General features: G+C 33.5%; 3 protein-coding genes across 3 annotated transcripts; 2 read left to right on the top strand and 1 right to left on the bottom strand.

Annotated features, from left to right (window-relative positions):
- Nucleotides 1–48: 48 nt before the first annotated feature.
- Nucleotides 49–4,596, top strand: LOC125071919 (ras-related protein Rab-35). Its single transcript, XM_047682350.1, has 4 exons — nucleotides 49–278; nucleotides 362–661; nucleotides 1,084–1,232; nucleotides 2,682–4,596. Exons 1-4 carry the CDS (start codon nucleotides 227–229, stop codon nucleotides 2,781–2,783), a joined length of 603 nt encoding a protein of 200 aa, XP_047538306.1. The 5' UTR covers nucleotides 49–226; the 3' UTR covers nucleotides 2,784–4,596.
- A 2,088-nt stretch (nucleotides 4,597–6,684) lies between these two features.
- Nucleotides 6,685–7,325, top strand: LOC125071781 (cytochrome b-c1 complex subunit 9). Its single transcript, XM_047682149.1, has 2 exons — nucleotides 6,685–6,901; nucleotides 7,212–7,325. The coding sequence occupies exons 1-2, from the start codon at nucleotides 6,761–6,763 to the stop codon at nucleotides 7,245–7,247; spliced, it is 177 nt and encodes a 58-aa protein (XP_047538105.1). The 5' UTR covers nucleotides 6,685–6,760; the 3' UTR covers nucleotides 7,248–7,325.
- Nucleotides 7,326–8,757: 1,432 nt separating this feature from the next.
- Nucleotides 8,758–22,426, bottom strand: LOC125071770 (leucine-zipper-like transcriptional regulator 1 homolog). Its single transcript, XM_047682134.1, has 16 exons — nucleotides 22,148–22,426; nucleotides 21,805–22,003; nucleotides 21,256–21,427; nucleotides 20,675–20,811; nucleotides 20,487–20,601; nucleotides 20,000–20,163; nucleotides 19,715–19,885; nucleotides 19,089–19,230; nucleotides 18,651–18,814; nucleotides 18,084–18,256; nucleotides 17,585–17,780; nucleotides 17,018–17,169; nucleotides 16,450–16,628; nucleotides 16,242–16,368; nucleotides 10,331–10,488; nucleotides 8,758–9,671 (listed from the first exon to the last, which is right to left on the bottom strand). The coding sequence occupies exons 2-16, from the start codon at nucleotides 21,945–21,947 to the stop codon at nucleotides 9,486–9,488; spliced, it is 2,379 nt and encodes a 792-aa protein (XP_047538090.1). The 5' UTR covers nucleotides 21,948–22,003; nucleotides 22,148–22,426; the 3' UTR covers nucleotides 8,758–9,485.
- Between the last annotated feature and the right edge of the window lie 462 nt (nucleotides 22,427–22,888).

Below are 22,888 nucleotides of genomic sequence, written 5' to 3'. Positions count from 1 at the left end.
ATGCGTATGGCAATATAATTATTTTATCTGTTTTGACTAAAGTGATCATGCAACGGAACGACAAGACAACTAAGAGACAATGGCGGACGTTTTGTAAAGTGACGCAAGCTAACGTTCTACGGCATGCGTTTATTTAATTTTTCGCCTCTAGAAGTTGTTGATCAATTACTATTTTTATCAATAAACACATGACCAATTAAGGGATTGAACATATATCTAACAAGCAATGGCTCGCGAGTTTGATCACCTCTTCAAACTGCTGATTATCGGTGACAGTGGTGAGTGGGCGAGGCCTGAGTTCGCGAGTGATGCTAGGAGCTGCTTTCCTCGTACAGTCAATCAGTAGAATCTTCTGTTCCAGGTGTTGGTAAGAGCTGTCTTCTACTGCGGTTTGCCGATAATACATTCTCCGGTAGTTACATTACGACGATAGGTGTAGATTTCAAAATAAGAACTTTAGAGATAAACGGTGAACGGGTTAAACTGCAGATATGGGATACGGCCGGTCAGGAAAGATTCAGGACAATTACGAGCACTTATTACAGAGGAACTCACGGTGTAATCGTTGTATACGACGTCACTAATGGGGAGTCCTTTGCTAATGTCAAGAGGTGGTTACATGAGATTGAACAGAACTGCGATGTCGTTAACAAAGTTTTAGGTAAGGAGATAAGTTCTAATTCACATATTAAAAGTAGCTGTTAACTATTAGCTTCTGGTGTAAATTAAACCATTCGTATTTCGAAATTTAAAATAAATATAAAAAGGTATAAGTTCATTAGAATTCATTTATTTAAATGTGATTAAGTAATAAATATTCTAAAACAAACTTTCACATTTATATTATTAGTAACAATTAGGCAGTAGGATGTTGAAAGTATGATTTGTTATGAAATAAACAGCACTGTCAGTATTTGCCTTTAGTTTTGTTATAAATAACTTTTTTATCTGTGCCTATTAATAAATTTGAAAGATAGTAGTTTAACATTATGTTTTATTTAAAATATAAATATATATATACTAAAGCTTATAAATAACGTATATTAATTAATGTGTACAATAACAATATATTTATAATTCTAGTTGGCAATAAGAATGACTGCCCTTCACGAAAAGTAGTTGTTACCGAGGATGCTCAGAGGTTTGCCAGTCAAATGAATATACCATTGTTTGAAACCAGTGCAAAGGAGAACATCAATGTTGAAGAAATGTTTCTTACAATAACAAAAATGGTAAATATTTAATATAATTATTAAATAGAGTACTTCCTGTGGTTTACTTCATTCTATTTTTAGTATTCATGTCTCTTTCATGCAGTTATATAATTTTTAAAAATTTATTGATGCAATAAGCAAATGTTACTAAAAGAACCTTATATATGAGGTTAGAAATCAAGTATGACTATAATTAAATATTATTATTTTAGTTACATGTGGTTTGATACTACATAAAGAGTGAAACTTTATCGTGTGTATTAATATACAGTTTACCTGAATATTTGATATTTATGTTTATTGCTCTGCTTGTAATGTGTAATTATACATAAAATTAATAAAAAATATTTCATATTAGTAGTTATGGTAAAATTATCAATGATATAATTTGAATAATGACAAAATATGTTAATTAATAATAGTTGTATATACAGAATTTCATAAAATCCTTAAAATATCCAATGTTTTAATGAATACAACACATCAATCATTTAGTATATTAAATATATTCATTAAAATATACAAATTGGTATGAGTATGTGTAATGTTATTCATAAACTCAATATAGATAATCACCATATTCCCTCAGTTTAATAACATACTTTGTTATCACTCAATTTAGCATATTGTTTAAGTTGTAAGGAAAAATAGTACAGGAATGTTACAAAAATATATATGTATATTATATTTTTATGATGTGGTCATATATAGAAATAAAATTCTACTTTAAAATTAATAATACATTCTTTAAATTTAAATTTTTGGTTATACTAATTATAGAAGCATATAAAAAGCACCTATAGCCAGGAAGTAGCCAGTAGGATTTTACGTATTTCATGCAATTTGCTAATAAGTCAGCTATTTCGGGCATTATTAAGAGTTAACAATTAATATATCTTTATTTATAATAGAATGCTATGATACTTTACTAATTATATCAACTTTAATTTTACTACCAAAATTCTGATAACAGTTTCGTCGACATACAAAACACATTTTTTTCACAAATATCATAGATTAATCAAGCTCTCGACTATTTATGTTGGTTGAAATAGAGTATATATTATTTTATCTTTGCATATTATTATTATAAGAGCAATACTGCCCTACATACATACACATCATACATACACATTCAATAAATTTATAATATTGTGGCAAAGGACACCATTGTTTGTCCGTATCATAGTTATTATATAATTTTTTGTATTTATTTGTTTCTATTCTCTTCATAGTAAATAACAGGCTTATCTCAACATATTTTATCAAAATACTAAAAATGAGTAGAGTATTACATAACAAGATTAGATATAAAAAATTGTGCATATCCACTGTGGTTGTGGGCGGGAGCCCATGATTTTTTAATTAATATACAATAATAAATCAAATTATTACTAAATTAGCTCAGCCAATGTTTCATTAGCAGTATATATGAATAATAATAAATGTTATTAATTAATATTTCAGGTCTTAAGGTCTAAATTGGAAATGAAAGAGCGACAGAATGTAACAGCAAACGACACAGTAAATTTAAAGAGGAGCCACAAAACGAAAAAGAAATGTTGCTAGTGACCATCCACTATGGCACAATCCAGGGGTGTCACTTATAAAATGCTCAAATATTGAGAGATAGTTGCACAACCCTAGCAGGACACTATGGGACCTCGGCCATATAATGTTTACCAATGAAATAGAACCTTCCTGTGTTGATGTAAGGTACAAATAAAGTGTATTTCGACATCAACATTATATACAGTTAGTTTTATGGAACTAGTGGATTTTTGTACCTTGTTGTGTAAGTTGATCTCTATTGAATATTATCATGGCAGTGTTACTATTATCAAGGTCATCACTGTTTGATGCTATCTGTTCATCCTCCCTTAAGTTTACACCAGGCAGTCTGTGCTGGGTTGAACGATCTCATTCTAATGAGCATTATGAATAATTTACTCCAAAAATTACATTAGGAATATTATGAATGCATAGTTAATGTGTATAATTGTACTCTCATAATCAAAATTTATGTGATGGAGTGCTATGTATGATATGAAGTTGGTTTGAATAATGGTGAATTTGTCTTGCAATGGATCATCACATTGATTCTAATGACAGTGTTAGTATTAAAACTTGAATGTGTTTAAATTAAAGTATTATGTTTTATTATTTAACATTTATTATAATATTTGAGCTGAATTTGTTGTAGACAATCTCGGAAACGAAATAATTTGATATAGCCTCTTTCATGTATTGAGGGATTGCAAGACTTTCAATTATAATAGTTTATATATGTTATATGTAAAATAGAGATTGTGTACAATATAATCGAAGCCAGTATCATATTATTAATGAATTTCAAACACAATTGCCTAATGTGTAATTTCTCATTAAATGTTTGTAACTTAAATATTGTTGGATCCAGTTAGGAATTTAAAAAGTGAGATCATATTTATATTTTTTTAAATTAATATTGGCAAAGTATAATCTAAATGTGTATCTGGATAGGTAATAAATATGTAATGCGATATTATTTAACTTAACACAAATGCTAACCACTCAATCAATGTAAATATTTTTTGCACAGGTCACACTTGATATAATTTATCAAGAGTGAAATGAGTTTTCACTCATGATTAAATTTATGGACCATTGAAAGTTAATTTTTGTTGGATTTTTTTTTCGATAATCTGTAATAGACAATCTCTTAATTTTTCTAAATATCTAGAGTGAAAGTGACATTATAATGGCCTAATTGTTTTTGTTAACTGTAAATGCAGTTTAAAAATTGTTAATTTTGTCCTATTGAGTTGTATGTATTATACCAAAATAGTAAAGTATTAAAGTGAAATTTTACACTGCTATGTTAACACTCAATTAAGGTTTTTTACTGGACCATAGTGCAAAATAAATTTTGGGATCATAAGTAATGTATGCATCAGGAATACGGCGAGTAGGTTTAATAAAACTTGAAAACATATAATTTGTAGTATGAAATTATTAAATACCAAAACATTTTGTAAATATCAATAAAAATATTTTAGATTTCTTATAGATTTATTTAAATTAAAAAATTACTTGAAATGCTTAACTTATCACCAAGAATGTAAGAAATAATAAATTTAGTTTTATTAATAATATTCATTCCGTACAATTTTGTACTTTATTATTAGGCTGGCCAAAGAAAATTGATTGAATACTCTTTACAAGACGAACATAGTGAATATTAATCGTCTTAAATAAAAAATGAGCTTTGAGGTATTAGAAGTTGCCAGTCTAATAGTTTGCAGCATTTTGCTTTATTTTGAATTGGTACTTGTATTATTTTTAAGTTATGTATATGTTCATACCAGCATTTTAAAAGTGTAAATAGATATATTTTGCCCATAATTAACCAAGTGTTTTAATTATTATTCCTATCTAGGTAATTTATAATTTTCGGATTACAAATAAATCATTCTAACAACATGTACCTATTCTACATATTTTATATAAGAAATAAAGGAAATAACACGAGATAAATAGCATGTCCATATACGAACGAGAGATAAGTCTCTACTTGAACTGTTTTTAATCTTAACCTTTATTTAAAATAAAGTGTTAAAGTCGAGTGCTCGTAACATTATACAGAACATAGATCTGGCATTTGAAAATTTCTGACTAAAGTCCATTGAGTATATACGTCATTATTAATAATAGTAATGAAGTCGGTGTGTGTATTTATTATAAACATAATATACTTGACGTTAGTATATGCTGTTATATACTTATTACCAACGGCGGCCTTAGAGGGTGGCGAACAGGGCAATCGCCCAGGGCCTCGCGCAAAAATCCATGCAAAATTGAAATAGATTTTTTATTTAAGACTTTTGTTTTTGATCCCTAATTATTTATTAAGGTTATAAAATAACAGTAAATTAACATAAAGTTAGTTAACTAATTCATTTATTCAGAATATAATATATCGCACCTCAAAACATTTGAAGATCAGTTTTTTCATCGCATAGTTCTCGCCCCATGCTTTAATTAAAGATTTTGGTCTAAGGAAGACGCCAAAAACACCAGTTTAAAAAATTATAATTTCTTTATTTGTTAATTTTGTAATTCTTTCAATGTCAAATATTTTTACAGTACACAAATTTTATTTATTTGTATAACTTTACCATCTCTCGTCAAACATAACAAGGCAAACTACGCAAAGACCTACCGCCCGGAGCCTCGCAATGGGTAAGGCCGCCGCTACTTATTACATAGATATCGCAGCCAACTCGTTAAATTAGTATTAGTTAATAGACAGTCCAGCTCTTTTCATAAACGGTGCCACAAAATATATGTAGCTTTTATAGAATTAAGGTAAATTGCTTTAGTTTCACCTGAAAATAATACATGAATATTAGTTAATACTAGAGATGAACCGAAATACGTTTTAGAAATCGCTTTAATGAATTTCGGTAGGTTGAGCCGAATAGGCATTCGGCCGAAATTCGGTTTAAATGACACATGCACTATCTTGACTGAAATTATAAAATTAAATGTTTTTAAATAAAATAAGTCTTTTATATAATTATATTCATTTATGTTAACTAGGAATATGTTATAAACCTTAACTGGCATACGATAAAAACAAAATTAAATTTGTTATTCTTAGTTTCACCACCATCATCATCATCATCATCATCATCATCAGCCCGCTTTCGCCCACTGCTGAACATAGGCCTCTCCAAATGCACGCCACTGTGGTCTTTCTTCGGCAATTCGCATTCAGCTCCTGCCAACCGTCTTGCGCAAATCGTCACTCCACCGTGCCTGAGGACGATTATGATGACGATGACTTAGTTTACCATTCTTAAAATTAATCTTTTGGCTTAATGAAATAAGTATCTAGCAATTATTTAATTAACAAGTCCATCTCGTAAAAATGCGGCGAAATTGAACCAAAGATCGACTCATATTCAGCCGAATCTTTCATTTTTACCGATTTATCGGTAGGAGAGTTTTCATTCAATCCTTACATCTCCCGTTCATAGAAATTTTAACTCTATTTTAACGGCCACTGTTTGAATGACGCCGCTTTGTAAAATGGCTATGATGTTAATGACATGACCAATTGACCATTTAAGCTGTCCTTGTTTTGTTGTCCTTGTCTGCGACATTATATTTGTTATCCATCGTGTATCTATATACTCGATGGCTAACAAATATTTTTATTTCTTATAGTTTATATTTGTAATATCGCACGGCACTGTATCGCATTCAGACAAAATTCGCCTTTGATAAAAAAAAGGTTTTATTGAAAAAAATAATAAGTTTCAAATGGTGACTCGCATATTACAATATTTGTTCAACAACATAATTTGTGCGAGAGACAACATTTATTTAACTACTTCATTATTTATTTTTTTCAATTTGTCTTTAAACGTCTATGATATTCTTTGTAGACTAACAAGCTGTTATGGTCATATGTCACTTTGTTAACTAGTCAAATGTCATTATTGACGTGAGAAGTTGAGTGCAGTCGAAACGAAAAGGCTCAGAAAATTCAATACTCGAAAATGTCGCTGTGGTCAACCCTGAATCGAAATGTGTTCAAAAGAACATCAACTTTTGCTGTCGCTGTAGCAGGTGGAACGTTTTTCTTCGAAAGAACCTTCGAAGTTATATCAGTTACCATTTTTGAAAGTATAAATAAGGGAGTAAGTATTTGTTATGTAATTTCTATTCCAGTTCATTTTTTTTTAACGAATTGCCCTTTCTAACTGAAATAATGAAATTCATGAAATATTATCATTGTTAATGAGTATATTATAACCTCTACTTTTATTTTTTAATTTGTAAATATTTATTTGGTCTAAACTATTAAACAGAAACAAAAGCTGTATATATTATAAAATAAATTAAATAATATTTTTATGATGAAGACAAGCTAGATTCTAAGAATATTTTAGTAAGAATGTAAATTAAAAAAAATTGATATTAAAATTACTATTCAATTTTCATTTTCAGAAACTGTGGAAAGACATCAAACACAAGTACGAGTAATGTGTCAGAAAATGAAACACCACTGAATTAATTTCTTAGTTATATTGTTAACATGATTAAATTATATTAATTTACATAGAGTATGTTTTATTTCATATATGTTTTAATATAGACTAGAACTACCAATATTCTTGAGAATAACAGGAGTAATTTATCATAGGTTAACACAGAATACTACAGCAATAGTTTTGATCATATTTTTGTGGCTTAGTGCTTAAAGGGCCAATGTACATTTTTCAGTAAAATGTACATTTTCTATTTTCGAAATCATTTAAATAATATTTTATTTGTGCTTAAACACCATGTGCTCATACCAATAATATTACTTAAAGAAGGTACATCAGGTACATGTTATATAAAGCAACCAACTAAAAGACATTTTTCTATTTTGACTACTAAAAGTAATGATAATCGCTCTTTTAACTCTAAGCCACGGTATTATATTTGTGGTCAAACCACTCAAGTCATCTAAATAATTTTTATTATAATATATTCCCATATTTATGGTACTCAAATGGATAAAGTATATTAATATTATATTAATTATCCTTTATGGATATTGTAAGTCTTATATTATTAAAATTATGAAATCTTCTTGGAGTCAATTTCATTCAATGCATATTGAATACTGATCGAACATATCTGTGTAATCTATTTTATTAATTTTTCCTCAATAACAAAAAACTGCATCAAACTTAGTTTCTTAGCAAAAAAACGTTTTGCATTTTTGTATTATTATAAAATTGAGTGATTATTTAGGTGATCTTTAAATGCATTTATATTAATTATAATCTACAGAATGACAGCAGTTATTAGTATTATTTAATGCCTATTAGGCATGTGTCTGATCTACCAAAAGTAATCTAAAACCGGATGACGTCGGAACATCAGATATCATCGATTTGATGAAGAGTAACTGTTTTCAACGAATCTAAAAAATTATGAATGTCGTTTTGGTACGTCAAAGCATTCAAAGTATGATAACATTAAACTCATGAAATATTCGCCCTATCTCTCTTTAACTTTACAGTAACCCATCTGTTAGAAAGAGATGAAGCGAATGTTAAACCGATTTCGATATAACATCTGTTTCATCTCTTTCTCACATATCGTACAATGTCAAGTTAAACAAAGATAGAGCGACATCTAAAATCGGATGGCAGCACCGATACTTAATATCGTTACGCAACCGATGTCACAAAAATCGGATATCGCCCATGCCTAATGTCTATACACCTTACTAATAAATGTTGTCTGGTTACAGTGTTTGTTAGTGTCAAATTACTGAAGACAAAGAAACAAATATATTTATTAACTGGCAACATTTTACTAGTATTTATAATACATTTAATTTTTTTTATTACTTTAGAGTAAAACATTTATTGTATACACCTATATTAGATATAAAAAAGGTTATACATAAAGATTCCTGCATGATAAAAATAAATTTATTTAATTTATTTTATAAATTAAATATATTCCATATTAAAATATCATATAGCTTGTGCGTAATATAAAGATCTATAATTTAATATAATTCAATTTCCAAACTATTTAGAAAATAAAGCCATCACTTCGGCATGTCTTATTTTCCTACTATTCACATTTCACCATTAGAAAAATACACAGTCCCGAATCTGAATCCAGATAACCGAATGCTTAGATTATAGGATTTTTTCTGTGAAATGCTATTATATATTATTTTCCATTTAAATACATTACCTTCCTTTAAGTTTCATTACACATTTTTAATGACAGAAGTTTTTAACATACAAACTTACTGTTAACAAAACAATTCAATATTTTTTTCATTAAATTAGTGCCAATGAACTAGGCTCTACTGTATCAGCATATCTAGTCATTTGATCGGATGTATCATTTATTCTTCTAAAAAAATAATACTGCTAGATGTTTAAATTAGACTTTAAACGTATCTGTTAACTTTGGTTATATAATACACGCGACAAAGTCCCAAATTGACATTTCCATCACACCACATATTAAACAGAGTAATAAATTAATTAACAAACCACCTTCTGTTGGATGGATATAGATTTGTGCAAAGAATCTTGCATATTTAATATACCAAGATCTGTGGAATGGGTTTGTTCCATATCATTTATGATAAACCCTTTCATTAAACATAAAGAGATTACAGTTTTCCCCTAAATACTTTATAGTGCGACAATCTTGACATCTCTTATTGAACATGATACCAATATTTAGGCACCATTTTCATTAGTTTCCCGTTCTGTGGCGTTTGTATTCTGGGTCCTCTGCGAGTGTGTCGGCTGATGTCGACGGCGGGAGGGAGCGCGGTTGGAGGGGGAGGGGTGTGTCGACGCGTGGCTCTTCGGCGAGTGCCCATATGATGTCGACTAGTAGAGGTTGCGCGAGATTCTTGATAGCGTCTTGGCGGGCCACCTGAGATAAAAACTATGCTATTAAAATCATATAGTAATAAACAAATACAATTTAAATCTACAAGTAATCCTATTTATATTATAAAGGTAAGTTTAGTAGTTAGTTTGATTCTTGCAGATTCAAGCAAGAAATAATAAACCAATTTAAATGGGACTATCATAATTATTTTGTTACAGAACGGATCTTTATAGTATGTTTATACGTTGCATATTAATTTAATTCAGATACAAGGTTATATCAACATAGTGAGATTAAAATACGTCCGTTCGAATAAAATTATATTTCATAGAGAATTAGTGTTATTATTAGTCTAGATATTTTACTAAACGGCACCGTTCAATCAGTGAAGCACTGGTAGTGTTCTGAAGTGATTTCAACTCGACGAGAAGGATCTCTTCTCGGTAGAATCTATGTATATTCCGAACCGGTGTTAGATTTTATTAATAAAGTTCTAGAATATGACCATTCAAAACTGCTGATATAACATATATTTTGACCGTTGAACCAATTACCAGGATAATTACATATGTATTTTATTAATAAAGAAAGTATTTGTATCGTCCATTTTGTTTTCAACTAATCGACGTGATAATTTGTATACCAGTACGGACAGAACAAAACTGCTGAGTTTTGTTAGGAATATGTAGAAAACCGCTTACCTGATCAAAATGATGGACGATCATCTTAAGAGCGTACTCCTTAATATCAGTGGCCCTCATACGGTCCGCGGCTTGTAAGATGGCGAGTACATTCTCCGGAGAGACATTGCTTTGGAGGTTATGTTTGCAGAACACTTGGAGCCGATTGTTTGTGAAACCTGTATACATTAATCAATTTTCGTAAGGAATCGTCTAAATAACCATATTATTTTTTGGTATGTATGTATGTCCATGAATTTGCTGAAGTTTCATACCGTTTGCGGTATTTGGGATTTTATTTTGGGATAGAGATTTTTTTTTGGGTAACGGAGATCTGGATGTCGTCAATCGTCAGATTAATTGTCTGGATAAAAAATCATAATGTCGGGATTTTTACTTGATGTTGGGAGAAATAAAAATGGAAAAGAGAAGTTTGTTTTTCAAAATAGTAGGCTACAAAAAGACATAAGATTGACTCATAACTAATTTAAGTACACTTAATTTTTAGTTTTCTTGCATGGATCCTTTAATAACATTCAGAAGTTATTTAAAATTCAAACAATTTACATTAAAGTAGAGAGTAATCATTATATAATGAAAGGAAATACGTTTTCTCTCTTTCATATAAAAAATATTAATTTATTGCAAGAAATAATCATTTCAGTCTTGATTTGAAGGTTACGAGAATCGACAAATTCAACGATAATTTGTTCGTTGTTCAGGTTGTTTTGATGGCATTTTTTTTAATATGACCAAATGTTGTTCTGTCCTTGTATTTTTGAAGATAGTAAATTTTTTTCAAAGACCACAATAATAATTGGTATATCAGGCACCTTGATTAATATAATTTGAAATATTTATTACGTGTGGCAAATAGTATCTACCTATGTTAACAAATTGCACTTTTTAGAGACAATAAGCGAATTTCTTATATAAATAGTTCTCAGGAAAATCATAGCATAGCAAATATTAAATATATTTTAAGCTGTTGTATTCCGACGCCAAAAATGATTCCCCCATTATGAAAAACATTCGTTTCTTAATCTTCTATTTCTACCAAAGAGTATTCATCCAAAATTTTTGTGAGGTCATTCATTTGTTCATTACACTGTTTTTTTCTATGACAACGTATGTATTACTTTTCAATGCAAAAATTTCCTCTGGAAACTCCACCATAAGGTTGTTTACAAGGCATATACTTTTCTAAAATTCCCTTATTTTTTGCATTCGTCGACTACTTCACCGATAGCTTAGACTTTTGATTTTTCCCAAATCACCTTTCGACATTAATCTTCTTCTTAAAAGTAAATATTTTCGCACGTCGGCAATAAAGCTCATTTCTGTGCACATAACGATATTTTGCTGCAACTTTTGTGTCTCCACAAGCTTTTTGCCATCAGATTACAAATCGTGGGCTAGTTACAGATGGCAGTCGAGATTTATAAGTTATACCATGAGTTGCTCTGTGAAATAAACTCATCAGTTCAGCGTTTGAGTTCTAAGATTTTTTTGTAACATGACCTCATATTTTCAGTGATACTACCCTTTTAGTTTACCGTGTTTTTATGTCCGTTTGTGTGTTGTGTTTATTAAAATAGCAGTTTGTCATAATTTGCAACAGCAGTATACTCATCTTTTTTGTTCATCCCTTTGGAGAGGTAAGGATGACATGCTGCGTTATTACCAAACCTTTTTTTCTTAGATGGCCCAGGTTCTGCGTCCTTGACTTGATTCTCTTCAGAGGGTTCAGATGCCGACATTATCTAAAACAAAAGCAGCCGCCACCGCAACTATTAAAAACAGCACCAAAGCATGATAAATACCAAGCCATGTCGAATAAAATATCTAAAAAGGCAGTGCGTATCAAAAAGAGTAAATAAATCTTTAGGAAATTAAAAAATATTCATTATTCCTTCACAAATACCATTAAATTAAAAATTAAATAACATTATTAATTATTTTTTAAATAAAGATTGTTTATAGTAAATCCATTTTTTATATAATTATTATAACTTTTTTATGAAATAATAATAAGAAGAAATATAAATGAGAATGAACGTTGCCGTTAATTAAAAAAAATACCTCATAACAATAACATAAATGTTTAAAAGACGATAAAAAAAGCAATTTTCAACAAGGAAAACAATATAGGTAAATGAAAATTCTAAAATCAATATCTGTCGTCGTCGCTCAATTCAATTCTGTGGATAATAGATATGCTTTGGTAAATACGAATAACACAAACGAAATGATATAAATCAACTTACCTGTTCGAATTTGATGTCAATAGAGACCTTGAACCAATATTCTTTCGATTATTCGTTCAAAATTCAATAGCAAAATATTTTTTTGTATTAGCAACGCACTTGAAATCTACGTATCAGTCAACGCAGGCTAATCAGAAAGCGAAGCGTGTGGTATCGATCACGCCGCCCGCTCCCGCCGCCCGCCGCCCGCAGCCGCTACGTGAAAGCGCGCGGATTTTTAAATAATTGTTTTCCAAAATGCTATTTATCTAGTGATTTTGAGTTTCAGTGCTAGTCTGACATTCAGACCACATGGAAACCCTCCAAAACGACGGATGAATTCATCCTTTATTAAAAGATTTTTTAACATATCTTCACAGAAATATGTTCAGTCCGTTAGTGTATCTGTTTCATTGTTTTTCGAACGAAGCTTTTTAAGGAGGCTTACACTAAAATGACAGATACCGTTATGAAAGGCGAGGCTTCAGGTGATTTTCCCTCTTTTTCTTTGTCTTTTTCTATTTTATATAATATTATTTCAATCTTTTGATTGAAATCATATTATTTATATATATATTTGGAATATAGTTTATATTTCAAAATTTTAATAATAATTTTGTCATTTATTTACTCTTAAACGTTAATTTATTTCATTGTGCACTTTAATACAGCGATAGCAACTTCTTTCCAACCGGGTGTCCCATGAAACCTCTCGTTTTTTTTTTTTTTTTCTGTTCCTGCATGTCATTATATCCAATCATTATGTCGAAATTAAAGGATTACTGATGTGTGTATGCAATTTTAATTGGACTGTAAAATTTGTTACATTTTGTTGGCTTAACCGCCATTATTACTTATAGCTTTTGTTAGTATGTCTTCTTCCTAGTTGTTTCCTCATTATTGAGGGTCGTGACCACCATGCGTGTGGCTCTCCTGTACACTTCGCATCACCTTTCTTCAGGCATTCCTATTCTGTGCAATTCGTAGGCAAGCCTGGGCACTGGATCCTGTAGACGCCTTTACTGTGTCTATCCACCGGGACGGCGCATTTCCTCTACCTCTCTTTCTCTCTTCTCCTCCACGCGGCCAACCATTATAAGTTTTTCTAGGCTGTCCTCCTGCCTAGCCACATGGCTAAAGAAACGAAGTTACGCGTTGAGTGGTAATGGTGGAGAGACGTGTCTTAATCGTTAGCTGGTTCAGGATTGATTCGTTTGTGCGGCGAGTTGTCCACTTGATACCCAGCATTTTCCGCCAGCACCACATTTCGAACGCGTCAATCCGTTCTCTTGTTCTTGCCTTTGGGGTCCAAGTTTTAGAGGCATATAAAAAGATGGAAAAGATTAAAGTCCGCATCAAGTTAACTTGGTCTTCAAACTAATCTCGCGGTTATTCCATATCTTCTAGATTCTTTTGACCGCCGCTTTTGCCATCTGACCTTTCTCGCAGTCGCAGTTGGAGCGTATCAAAGAACCCAAAGTAATTGAAATCCTCGACTGCATCCAAATCTCGGAGTTCAAACGTGCGAGGATTGGTGTTGTACCTGTCTACGAACATCAATTTAGTCTTGCCACTGTTAATCTTCAGGCCGTATTCTAAGCTGATTTTCTCCAGTGCTTTCAACATTTCCGCTAACTATCGTCGGCGAAGCGTAGGTTACTTATGCGGTAACCTCCTATCTTTACCCCGCCTTTCCAGTTCTCAATATATATAATATTCCCATTAAGATTAAAAAGTACCGGGGAGAGTACCCAACCCTAGCGGACTCCTCGTCTTAGTTTAAAAGGCTCAGAGACGGTGTTATCTAAAGTTACTTTTGACTGCCAATGAAAGTATAAGTTCTGAACCAGGAATCTTAGCTGTTCGGGTATACCCATCTCGTCCATAACACGTAGCACTTGAGACCAGTTCATGCAGTCGAAAGCTTTAGCGTAATCAATGAAGCATAATGCCAAGGGTGTATTGTATTCTCGGCTTTTTGATTTTGAACAAAGACAAATACAACAAAACCATTCAAATATTTTTTTTTTTTTGATTAGCCGTCGTTATAATTATTTCGTTTCATTGTCGAGTACCTAGTTACCTACCTGTTTTTCAACAGTTTCTAAAATATTAAAGAAGTTGGCATCAATCAAGAATTAATACGTTTAACATCTTGTAATGAAATGTAATAGTAGTTAATAAATTTGTACAAAAGTATCCGGCAGTAGTTTAGTTTCTTACATTTTGTAACAAAAATATGGATTTGTTATCGTGTTAAGTTTGTCGATATAGCTCCATCCCTATCAGTTTCTCCGACTCGGGTCTATACCAGAAAAGGTTATCCTTGTATGTGCGTAAACCTGTGTAAAATAATGTAAAAGTTCAAAGTTTCAAAAGCTGTCATCGAGAAAATAAAGAAATGGAAATAGTACAGTTTGATGTTCCTTCATGATTTTGTAGGATTTACATTATAATATCAAACGACCGTCGACGTTCAGAGTCGCGCTCCGAGTAAGTGAACGAGAACGAGCAAGCGCACATGGCGCTCACCCTCTCTCTCGCGCTCTTATATCGATACGAAATCGTCATTGGTTGAAAAATGGAATATTTAATTTGTTATCTAATTTCCAAAATATTTTCAACTTTATTGTAAAACTTTTAATTGGCTGAATCTTAATTTTTATCATTTTAAAATTTTGATTTGTTTTATAATGTGTATAACACACAATATTATTTTTATTGAGTTAATTATATTTGATTTGTTACTTTTTTTTAAGAAGTTATAAACCATATTAATTTTATAAAATTTATGAATATTGTATTTCTTGTAACGACCAATCAGAGCGAGGCATTTGCCTCGAGCGGGGTCGAGGCTCCATCCGGTTGACAGAGGTTGAGACAGTTTTGACGGATACATTTTGTCTGATTAGAAAACGGACAGATTGAGATGGATCTTGAAAAGTATAGAAGACTGCCTATAAAAGGTCAGATCGGTGCCCTGAACACGCTGCTCGGCGTTGTTACTCGCTAAAGTGTTAATTTGTTGACTTTATATTAATTAAAATACTGTATTTACGTGATAGTTGTGTTTTGTGCTTGTTCTTTATCCTAATGACGCCCACTAAGCCCGTAACCATTGACGACGATGTCAACATGAATGATGTTCTCATACATAAATATTATTCTAGATATAGTGTTAAACAGTTCGTAGTGCATAATATAGCAGAACTTTTTGTAAATCATATGTAATATGTAGTTTTTTATATTTACACCTACTATTTGTATGTATATATATACAAAATAGACCGATTTAATTTGTTTACCGTATTTATAATTAATTTGGAGTCAAAATTGACCAAAGTCTGTCGTTTAGATGTCGTGTGAATATAACTGTCCCAATTCTGCTCTGATCTAAATTTAGTTTACTTGATAAGAGATCAAGTTTTCTATCACAATAACTTACTTTAAGAAGTATAAACTTATATTAATTCGATTTTTGTTACCGCTGTTAAAGTTTTTTCATCATATCTTAATTACCTGTGAAAACTTTACAATATTAAATAAATATAAAATCGTATTTTTTTGTTTATGTGCGTTCTCTTTCTCTCTCAAATACACAAATATCTTTTGTCCTTATCGCACAAGGCTACGAAGCCCGAGGTCACGACGACCTCGCGAACCGTGGAAGTGGAGCACATAGTCACCATAGTATATGGGCGCCTGGAACAGGTACAACGAGTCCTCGGTGGGCATGTTGGTGTCGCCGTAGTAAATGTACCGCAGCAGGGAGTCGAAGGCCTCCTCCGAGGGCACCGTGTCGCAGATCTGAATCTGCAAACAGAGAGACGAAGCTAGTCGCGGGCCGGCGCGCAGACGCTCACGTTGAGGGCAGAGCGGCGGGCGGGCGCTCACGTTGACGACGTTGTCGAGCGGCGAGAAGGAGCGGAACATGGCCTCGAAGTAGGCGGCGCGCGCGGCCAGGATGGAGCGGTGCGCCGGCCGCGCCGCGCCGCCCACGCGCAGCTTCACGTCCGCCAGCTCGGCGCCGCCGCCGCCCGCGAACACGCACATGTCCTGCTCCAGCGTCGTGCCTGCCGACGCGCGCCCAGTTATATACAGACCGTTACGTGGAGACGTCGCGCGTCTCTTTCAACAATGAGCAAATATTACAGAGAATATAAGACAACTTGATCTCGAGTAGGGACGACATAGCTGGCCTACGCGCAGTCCCTAATTGACCCCCATGGACATGACATTTTTTAGAAATATAAATAGTCATATTATTTTTTATTTTATCGATTCATAAAAATTTTTTTGAGACATTCTGTATGAGCACCTATTTTCCCAAGTAGTATTTAAAGATACTCTATTGGGATAATTGCTCCATTAGCAAAGTTCATACATACCTCAAACTAAAGTGATCATTATTATTCATAATTGTTAACTAAAGAGTCATTCTCAAGGCGCTATCTGAACGTACCGAGGATCTCCTCCTCCTGTTCGTTGTGGGCGGCCACCTTGCTCGAGGGCTGTTGCCGGCGACGGATCACCTCCACCATTAATCGCTGGTCCATTTGCTCGAACTCGGGTGACATCACGATGGCCGTAAAGTTGTAATCTTTTACGACGAACCTGTGTAATAAAAAGATAAAAAAAGGGGACGAATGAGACGAGTCTCACATGAGTTTTTTTTTTAGTTATAATTATTTGTATCTTACAATAGGTCTGTTAGAAATAAAAGAGTTACGATAAAGTTATGTACAACATAATAAAAATAGTACAAAATATAGTAATAAATATAATAGTGAGACATTGTTTTTTGTTATATCTAACTACTAAAACAATACATATACATAAAAGTTATTTTTAAAGATGAAGTGCTTTCCGAAAATGATTTAAGCGTATAATAGTATGATACAAGTAGCTGCCCTTCGCAGCCCCACACTTTTTAATTTGAGACAATTGACACGACAGGAGTTAGGCCTCGTTCGGTACCGTCGACACTGCCACGTTGCCGTAGCACGGGGGGGGGGGGGGACGGACGCACCTCAGACAGTACTCCTTGATGCAGGCGAGCTGCGCGCGGTGCGCGGCGTGCAGCGCGGGCAGCACGTTGCCGTAGCACAGGTTGGCGCGCAGGTAGCGCGCGCACAGGCCGCGCAGGCGCGGCACGTTGAGCCGCAGCGCCAGGCGCAGCACCTCCATCACCAGCAGGATGGTGGCCGGCGACTCGGGGTCCTCGTCTGCCAGCGGACACGACGTGACGTTAAAGAAAAATAAATTAGTCGATATGTTGATGTGTTGGCGAAGTTATTATGGAAATTTTAGAAGTAAGATTAAAGTGGAAACAAGTAGTTAAGCTTAAAAGTGTGTTTTTATAAATAATGATAATGAATAATTCTCTTAGTAGTGCACAATATAACTGAGTTATTATCAAATCGCAAGAAATACGTAAATCTAAGGTTTGTTTATCATTTTTCCTGCTTCCGTTGGAATAGGCCATAAGTGATACCACATGGAGTTGCTAGTAAAAAAGAAATCGTTACCTTTTTCAGTGGGATCGATTCTGTCCGTGTAAATATAGTTGAGGACCATGTTGAAGGCCTCGGGCGTCGCCTCGTGCAGGATGACGGTGAGTTGGGGGCGGGACTTGTACGAGCACTCTTCCGCCTTCTCCTCGCCCGCCGCAATGCGTTTAGCGAGAGCCAATTTCGCTTCTCTAGAGATTTATATTATAAACATTTTAGGTCAAAGACATAAGAGATAATATAGCTAGCTGCAGTAGCAAGTAAGTAAGGACGGTACCACAAACACCCAAACTTAAGACAACATAGAAAACTAATGAATTTTTTCTTCATGGACTCGGCCGGGGATCGCACCCAGGACCTCGGAGTGGCGTACCCATGAAAACCGGTGTACACCGTCCGTCTGTCCGTCGGTCTATCTCGTCAGAACGCGTTGAGGTACAAAGTTGAAATTAATACCGAATACTGAGATCAGCGGTCCCTTGTTCCTTTTCTTATTACCAGAAGGGTTATTTATATAGATCGTGTGTTAGTGTATTAAATGTAAGGCAGGTATAAAATGTAATGTATTCTTGTAAAATTTCTTACTTAATTTTAGCTCTTAGATACTGCGATCTCGCAGCCAGCATGGCTTGATGAGCGAACACTTCCGTCTGTTCAGCTCCCACCAGAAGAGTCACGTCGCAGAACTGCTGCGATTTCAGGATGCGCCCGAAGTCGTCGTGTAGTGTGCATCGAGGGTAGTTTGAAAGCTATAAAAATTATGTTACATCTTTTATTAAAAATATTTGCAGCAGGTATTCTACTTAGCAGGTATTCTTCCGCCATACAGCAATACTTAGAATTGTTGTATTCCGGGTGAGTGAGTCAGCGTAACAGGCAACCGGGGCATAGCATTCCAGTCCCCAAAGTTTGTTTGGTCCCACATTGGTTGAGGTAAGAAATAGTTAAAAAGTGCGCTAACGTCTATGGGCAGATTACATTTGTTAAGTTTATTTATTTATATTTGATTCAAAAATAATGTACCTGGAAGCGATAGAGGTCCCCACTGCGCACGTTGTTGTCGACGGTCCCGCCGAAGATGTACATGGCGTCGCCCACCACGGCGCCCGCGTGGAACAGCCGCCCCGACGGGATCTGCGACTCCGGCGCCGGGTGCACCACCGACCTGCGCCCCCCCACCGCCGTTACTCACCACTACTTCGTTACATACACTGACCACATGGAATATGTGAGGTGTTTTTTGTTATATCCATATAAAAAGCATCAATTATTATTATTATTTAGTTAGTTACAAAAATTTTAACTTGTTTCAAATAAATTTATTTCCATTTCACTTGTAATTAATTATTAATATTTATTAATTATTTCCATCACCACAATTCAATCTACAATTTTTTTCTTATCTGCTTTTTCTGAGATCAGATTGTAATAATAATTGACACCTATAAACTCTATATTGACTGCGACTTTAAGGTGTAATTTATCTTTACTGATATTATAAATGCGAAAGCAACCCTCTGTCTGTTTGGTACGTTCTGGCGGAACAACTAATAAGCTAACAAATCGCCACCAATTAGAAAAAAAAGTCACAGTATGCAAATGTCTCAATAGTATAATCGTCTCCTCTCGAGGGAAAGCAGCAGCAGTACCACTCGAGCGTGTCCAGGTCGTAGCAGTGCAGGTCGGAGGGCAGCGTGCTGTCGGCGGCGCCGCCGAACACGTAGAGGTGGCGGTCGTGCTGCAGCATGACGTGCCCGTAGCGCCGCGCCGGCGCCGGGCCCGCGCTGCGCAGCAGGTGCTCCGTGCACACGCGGCTCCAGCTGCGGCGCGGCCGGCCGTGTTGGGTGTTACATTGTGAGTTACGTTACTATACTCGCGAGCAGTAGTATTAAAAAAATATATCTGTCTGCTTTATCGAGCGTGCGTTCTCTTACGTGTGCGTCTCGAAGTCGAACTGGAAGAGAGCGTTGGTGATCTTGGCTCCGCTCTGGCCGCTGAACACGAACATCTTCCCGCGCGCGACGGCCACCGGGAAGTTGCAGCACGTCGGCGGACAGTCGCCCTTCTGCTCCACGCTCTCCCATTGATGGTTCTCGCCCTGCGAGGGACATCCCTCCGAGTGAAACTCCGACTCACAGTATCGAATGGAATATATTTATTAAAATAAAAATCTTTATTTCATATACAAACAAGTTACCAACTGTTGTATAAAATAGAAATGTTCATTTCTATTTTTTGATAATTGACTTCATCGAAACATTATGTATATTACACATTTACTTAAAACTACCTCAAAATAAAAATACTTTATTATTTAGAGATATAATTCTATACTAAATACGCGCATAAAGAGTCACCGATGACTTGTAACTACCAAATCGTAAATGGGGTAGGAGCAGCTTCTGAAGTCGGAGTACTTACCACTAAGTTAATCGTCCACATGTCATTCAGGCGGGCGTTTCCATCATAGCCAGCGAATATCCACAGCTTATCGTCGTACACGGCAGCGCCGTGAGCCGATCGTGGAACTGGCTCTCTGAAAAAAAATTGTGTTATTTCTTCGTATTTTTCTTTTTTAAATATATTTTTTACAAAAATTGTTTACTTACTGGCCAGTAAATTTCCATTGTACCCACTGAGCGCTTTGGAACTTGTATTCGAATAGATCATTTTTATTGGTCAGATTCGAATTTGCCAAAATATTACCAGTGTATCCACCAAATACAAACATTGAAGATCTGTGTACCTAATAAATTTTAAAATTCTTATCAATATTCCTAATTAATTCCATTTACAATTATTATGACTTCAGATTACTTGTATTTTTAATATTTACATAATAAATTTGTTTCGTTCATCGTTAGTAATATTTTAATTTCATTGAATATATTCATTCATTCATAATGTCATTTAAATTAAATTCATTCATAATTCATTGAATATATTCATAAGCTATTAAGACAATTGATTTGAGTATATATATGTAAACATACAATACAGAGGCAAAAATAAAATTTTTGGAAAATGATGATGATATCATTATATTGGTATAGGGCTTTGTATAAGCCCGTCTACGTAGGTACCGCTCACACATCATATCAGATACTATAATGATTTTATGAAATTCCAGTTTGAAATATGAGTGTGCCAGTATAACTACAGGCAAAACAAACTGCTATCTGAAACTTACCACAGCAGAATGATGATATCTCGGGGCTGGAGGAGTGCCCATACATCCTGTCTTTGTCCATGATTTTTCTCTTATATCAAATCTTATAAGATCATTGAGCATAGACTTGCCATTGTCACCACCAAACACATATATTGCGTCTTTGTATGCAACTGCAGTGTGTTTACTTCGTCTAAAATTATTTAATTTTAAATTGACTGCACTAACAATCATATGTATAACATACTTGTATGTAAATATATCATAAGATTATATAATATTCATTGTAAACTATTATAGTAAAAGATTTGATAAAATATATTTTATTAATATTATAAATTAATTTAAGTCACCGCTTTATCTATAAAAAGTTTATATACATTTTTAGAATAGTTAATAATAAGGCAGATCAGACAAATGATCCGTAAATAGGATTTTTATTTTGTTTTATTATAACTGATCTCCACACACATATTATTATTTTTACAGAATGAGTATTCTATTATCCCCACAGAGTTAAAAGAGATTTGTATTAAGTCAAATTATTAAAATAAAGAATATAACACCTACCTTGCTCCCACAAACTCATAGCATTCAGACATTCGTTTCCATTTGTGAACAGTTTCAAATGGTCCAAACTCCATCCTTAAGCTAATATCAAGCTCGTTTGGGTTGCGAAGTTGCTCCGTTATCAACTTCGCTATATTTTGCATCTTTATATCAGCAGGAATGTTTGTTTTTTTTACGACAGTTGACTTGTAACTATGATCTATAATAAATAAGTTTTAATTATAGTATTTCATTGTTAAATTGTGTTTCTTTTAAACGTTAAAATAAAGTAAATATTAATACCTGCTATACTTATTAGAAAAAGAAAAAGATTCTTGTTTCTAAAATCTTAAATAGTACTTACCTAGTAGTCTTAATTTAGGACAACACAAGTAAAGTAGAATATTAATCCAGGACACTGTTGAAATATAAGAAACCTCGAAATAAACTATGTGCGATATATAGGTCGACTGTTTTGGATATGGAGTTTATTGACTTCCGTTCCGTTTCTAGTAGTAACACTGAATATTTAATTTAAATTAATTTTTTTTATTATACTTTACACATTGAACAATTCTGATTGTTATTTTTAAGCTCTATAAACCCAAGAAGGCCGACAATACACTTGTTTAAGCTTTCTGAGTTTGACACTTATGAAGTTATGAGTTTTATTCTTGTTATTGATTTTGTCGTATGTACTATAGGTAGGTAGGTATAACATTGTACAGGGAAGGGGTAACATTAAAAGTTAATATCATACCAGATTATAAAAATGATTTTATCGTGAGAAAAAATATTTGAACAACTGAATATTATTCCAATATTAATATAATATACTTTTATATTTTTAATTGTTTATAATAAAATTACTTAAAATCTCCTACTGAATTTCTATTTCAAAATTAATGTAAATTCTTAGTTATTCGAAGTTATATTTGTAAAATAAAACGGTAGAATTTACATTAATTTTGAAATCTTTTTAATTTCCGATTTATTAATAAAATCGATGCTAATATAATAGGCCTTTGTCGAGTGTTTCAAACAAATTTAGTCTGCTCCGATTTTCGGTATCTCGGTTTACTCATTTAATGCGATGGCGAAATAC

This window comes from Vanessa atalanta, chromosome 20 (genome assembly GCF_905147765.1).
Source record: "Vanessa atalanta chromosome 20, ilVanAtal1.2, whole genome shotgun sequence".
Lineage (NCBI taxonomy): Eukaryota > Metazoa > Arthropoda > Insecta > Lepidoptera > Nymphalidae > Vanessa > Vanessa atalanta.
The sequence above is the reverse complement of the archived record's forward strand: the minus strand, read 5'-3'. Positions and strand labels throughout refer to the sequence as shown.

What these genes read in the sequence shown, in the direction of transcription:
- LOC125071770 (XM_047682134.1), bottom strand. Translation starts at nt 21,947, where the DNA reads ATGCAAAATATAGCGAAGTTGATAACGGAGCAACTTCGCAACCCAAAC. An exon ending in CAATGGAAATTTACTGGCCA is followed by an intron (nt 20,602 to 20,674) that starts GTAAGTAAACAA and finishes ATTTTTTTTCAG; the next exon opens with AGAGCCAGTTCCACGATCGG. An exon ending in CCAGGCGCCCATATACTATG is followed by an intron (nt 10,489 to 16,241) that starts GTGACTATGTGC and finishes TAATGTATACAG; the next exon opens with GTTTCACAAACAATCGGCTC.
- LOC125071781 (XM_047682149.1), top strand. Translation starts at nt 6,761, where the DNA reads ATGTCGCTGTGGTCAACCCTGAATCGAAATGTGTTCAAAAGAACATCA. An exon ending in TTGAAAGTATAAATAAGGGA is followed by an intron (nt 6,902 to 7,211) that starts GTAAGTATTTGT and finishes TTTCATTTTCAG; the next exon opens with AAACTGTGGAAAGACATCAA.
- LOC125071919 (XM_047682350.1), top strand. Translation starts at nt 227, where the DNA reads ATGGCTCGCGAGTTTGATCACCTCTTCAAACTGCTGATTATCGGTGAC. An exon ending in GCTGATTATCGGTGACAGTG is followed by an intron (nt 279 to 361) that starts GTGAGTGGGCGA and finishes CTTCTGTTCCAG; the next exon opens with GTGTTGGTAAGAGCTGTCTT. An exon ending in TGTCGTTAACAAAGTTTTAG is followed by an intron (nt 662 to 1,083) that starts GTAAGGAGATAA and finishes TTATAATTCTAG; the next exon opens with TTGGCAATAAGAATGACTGC.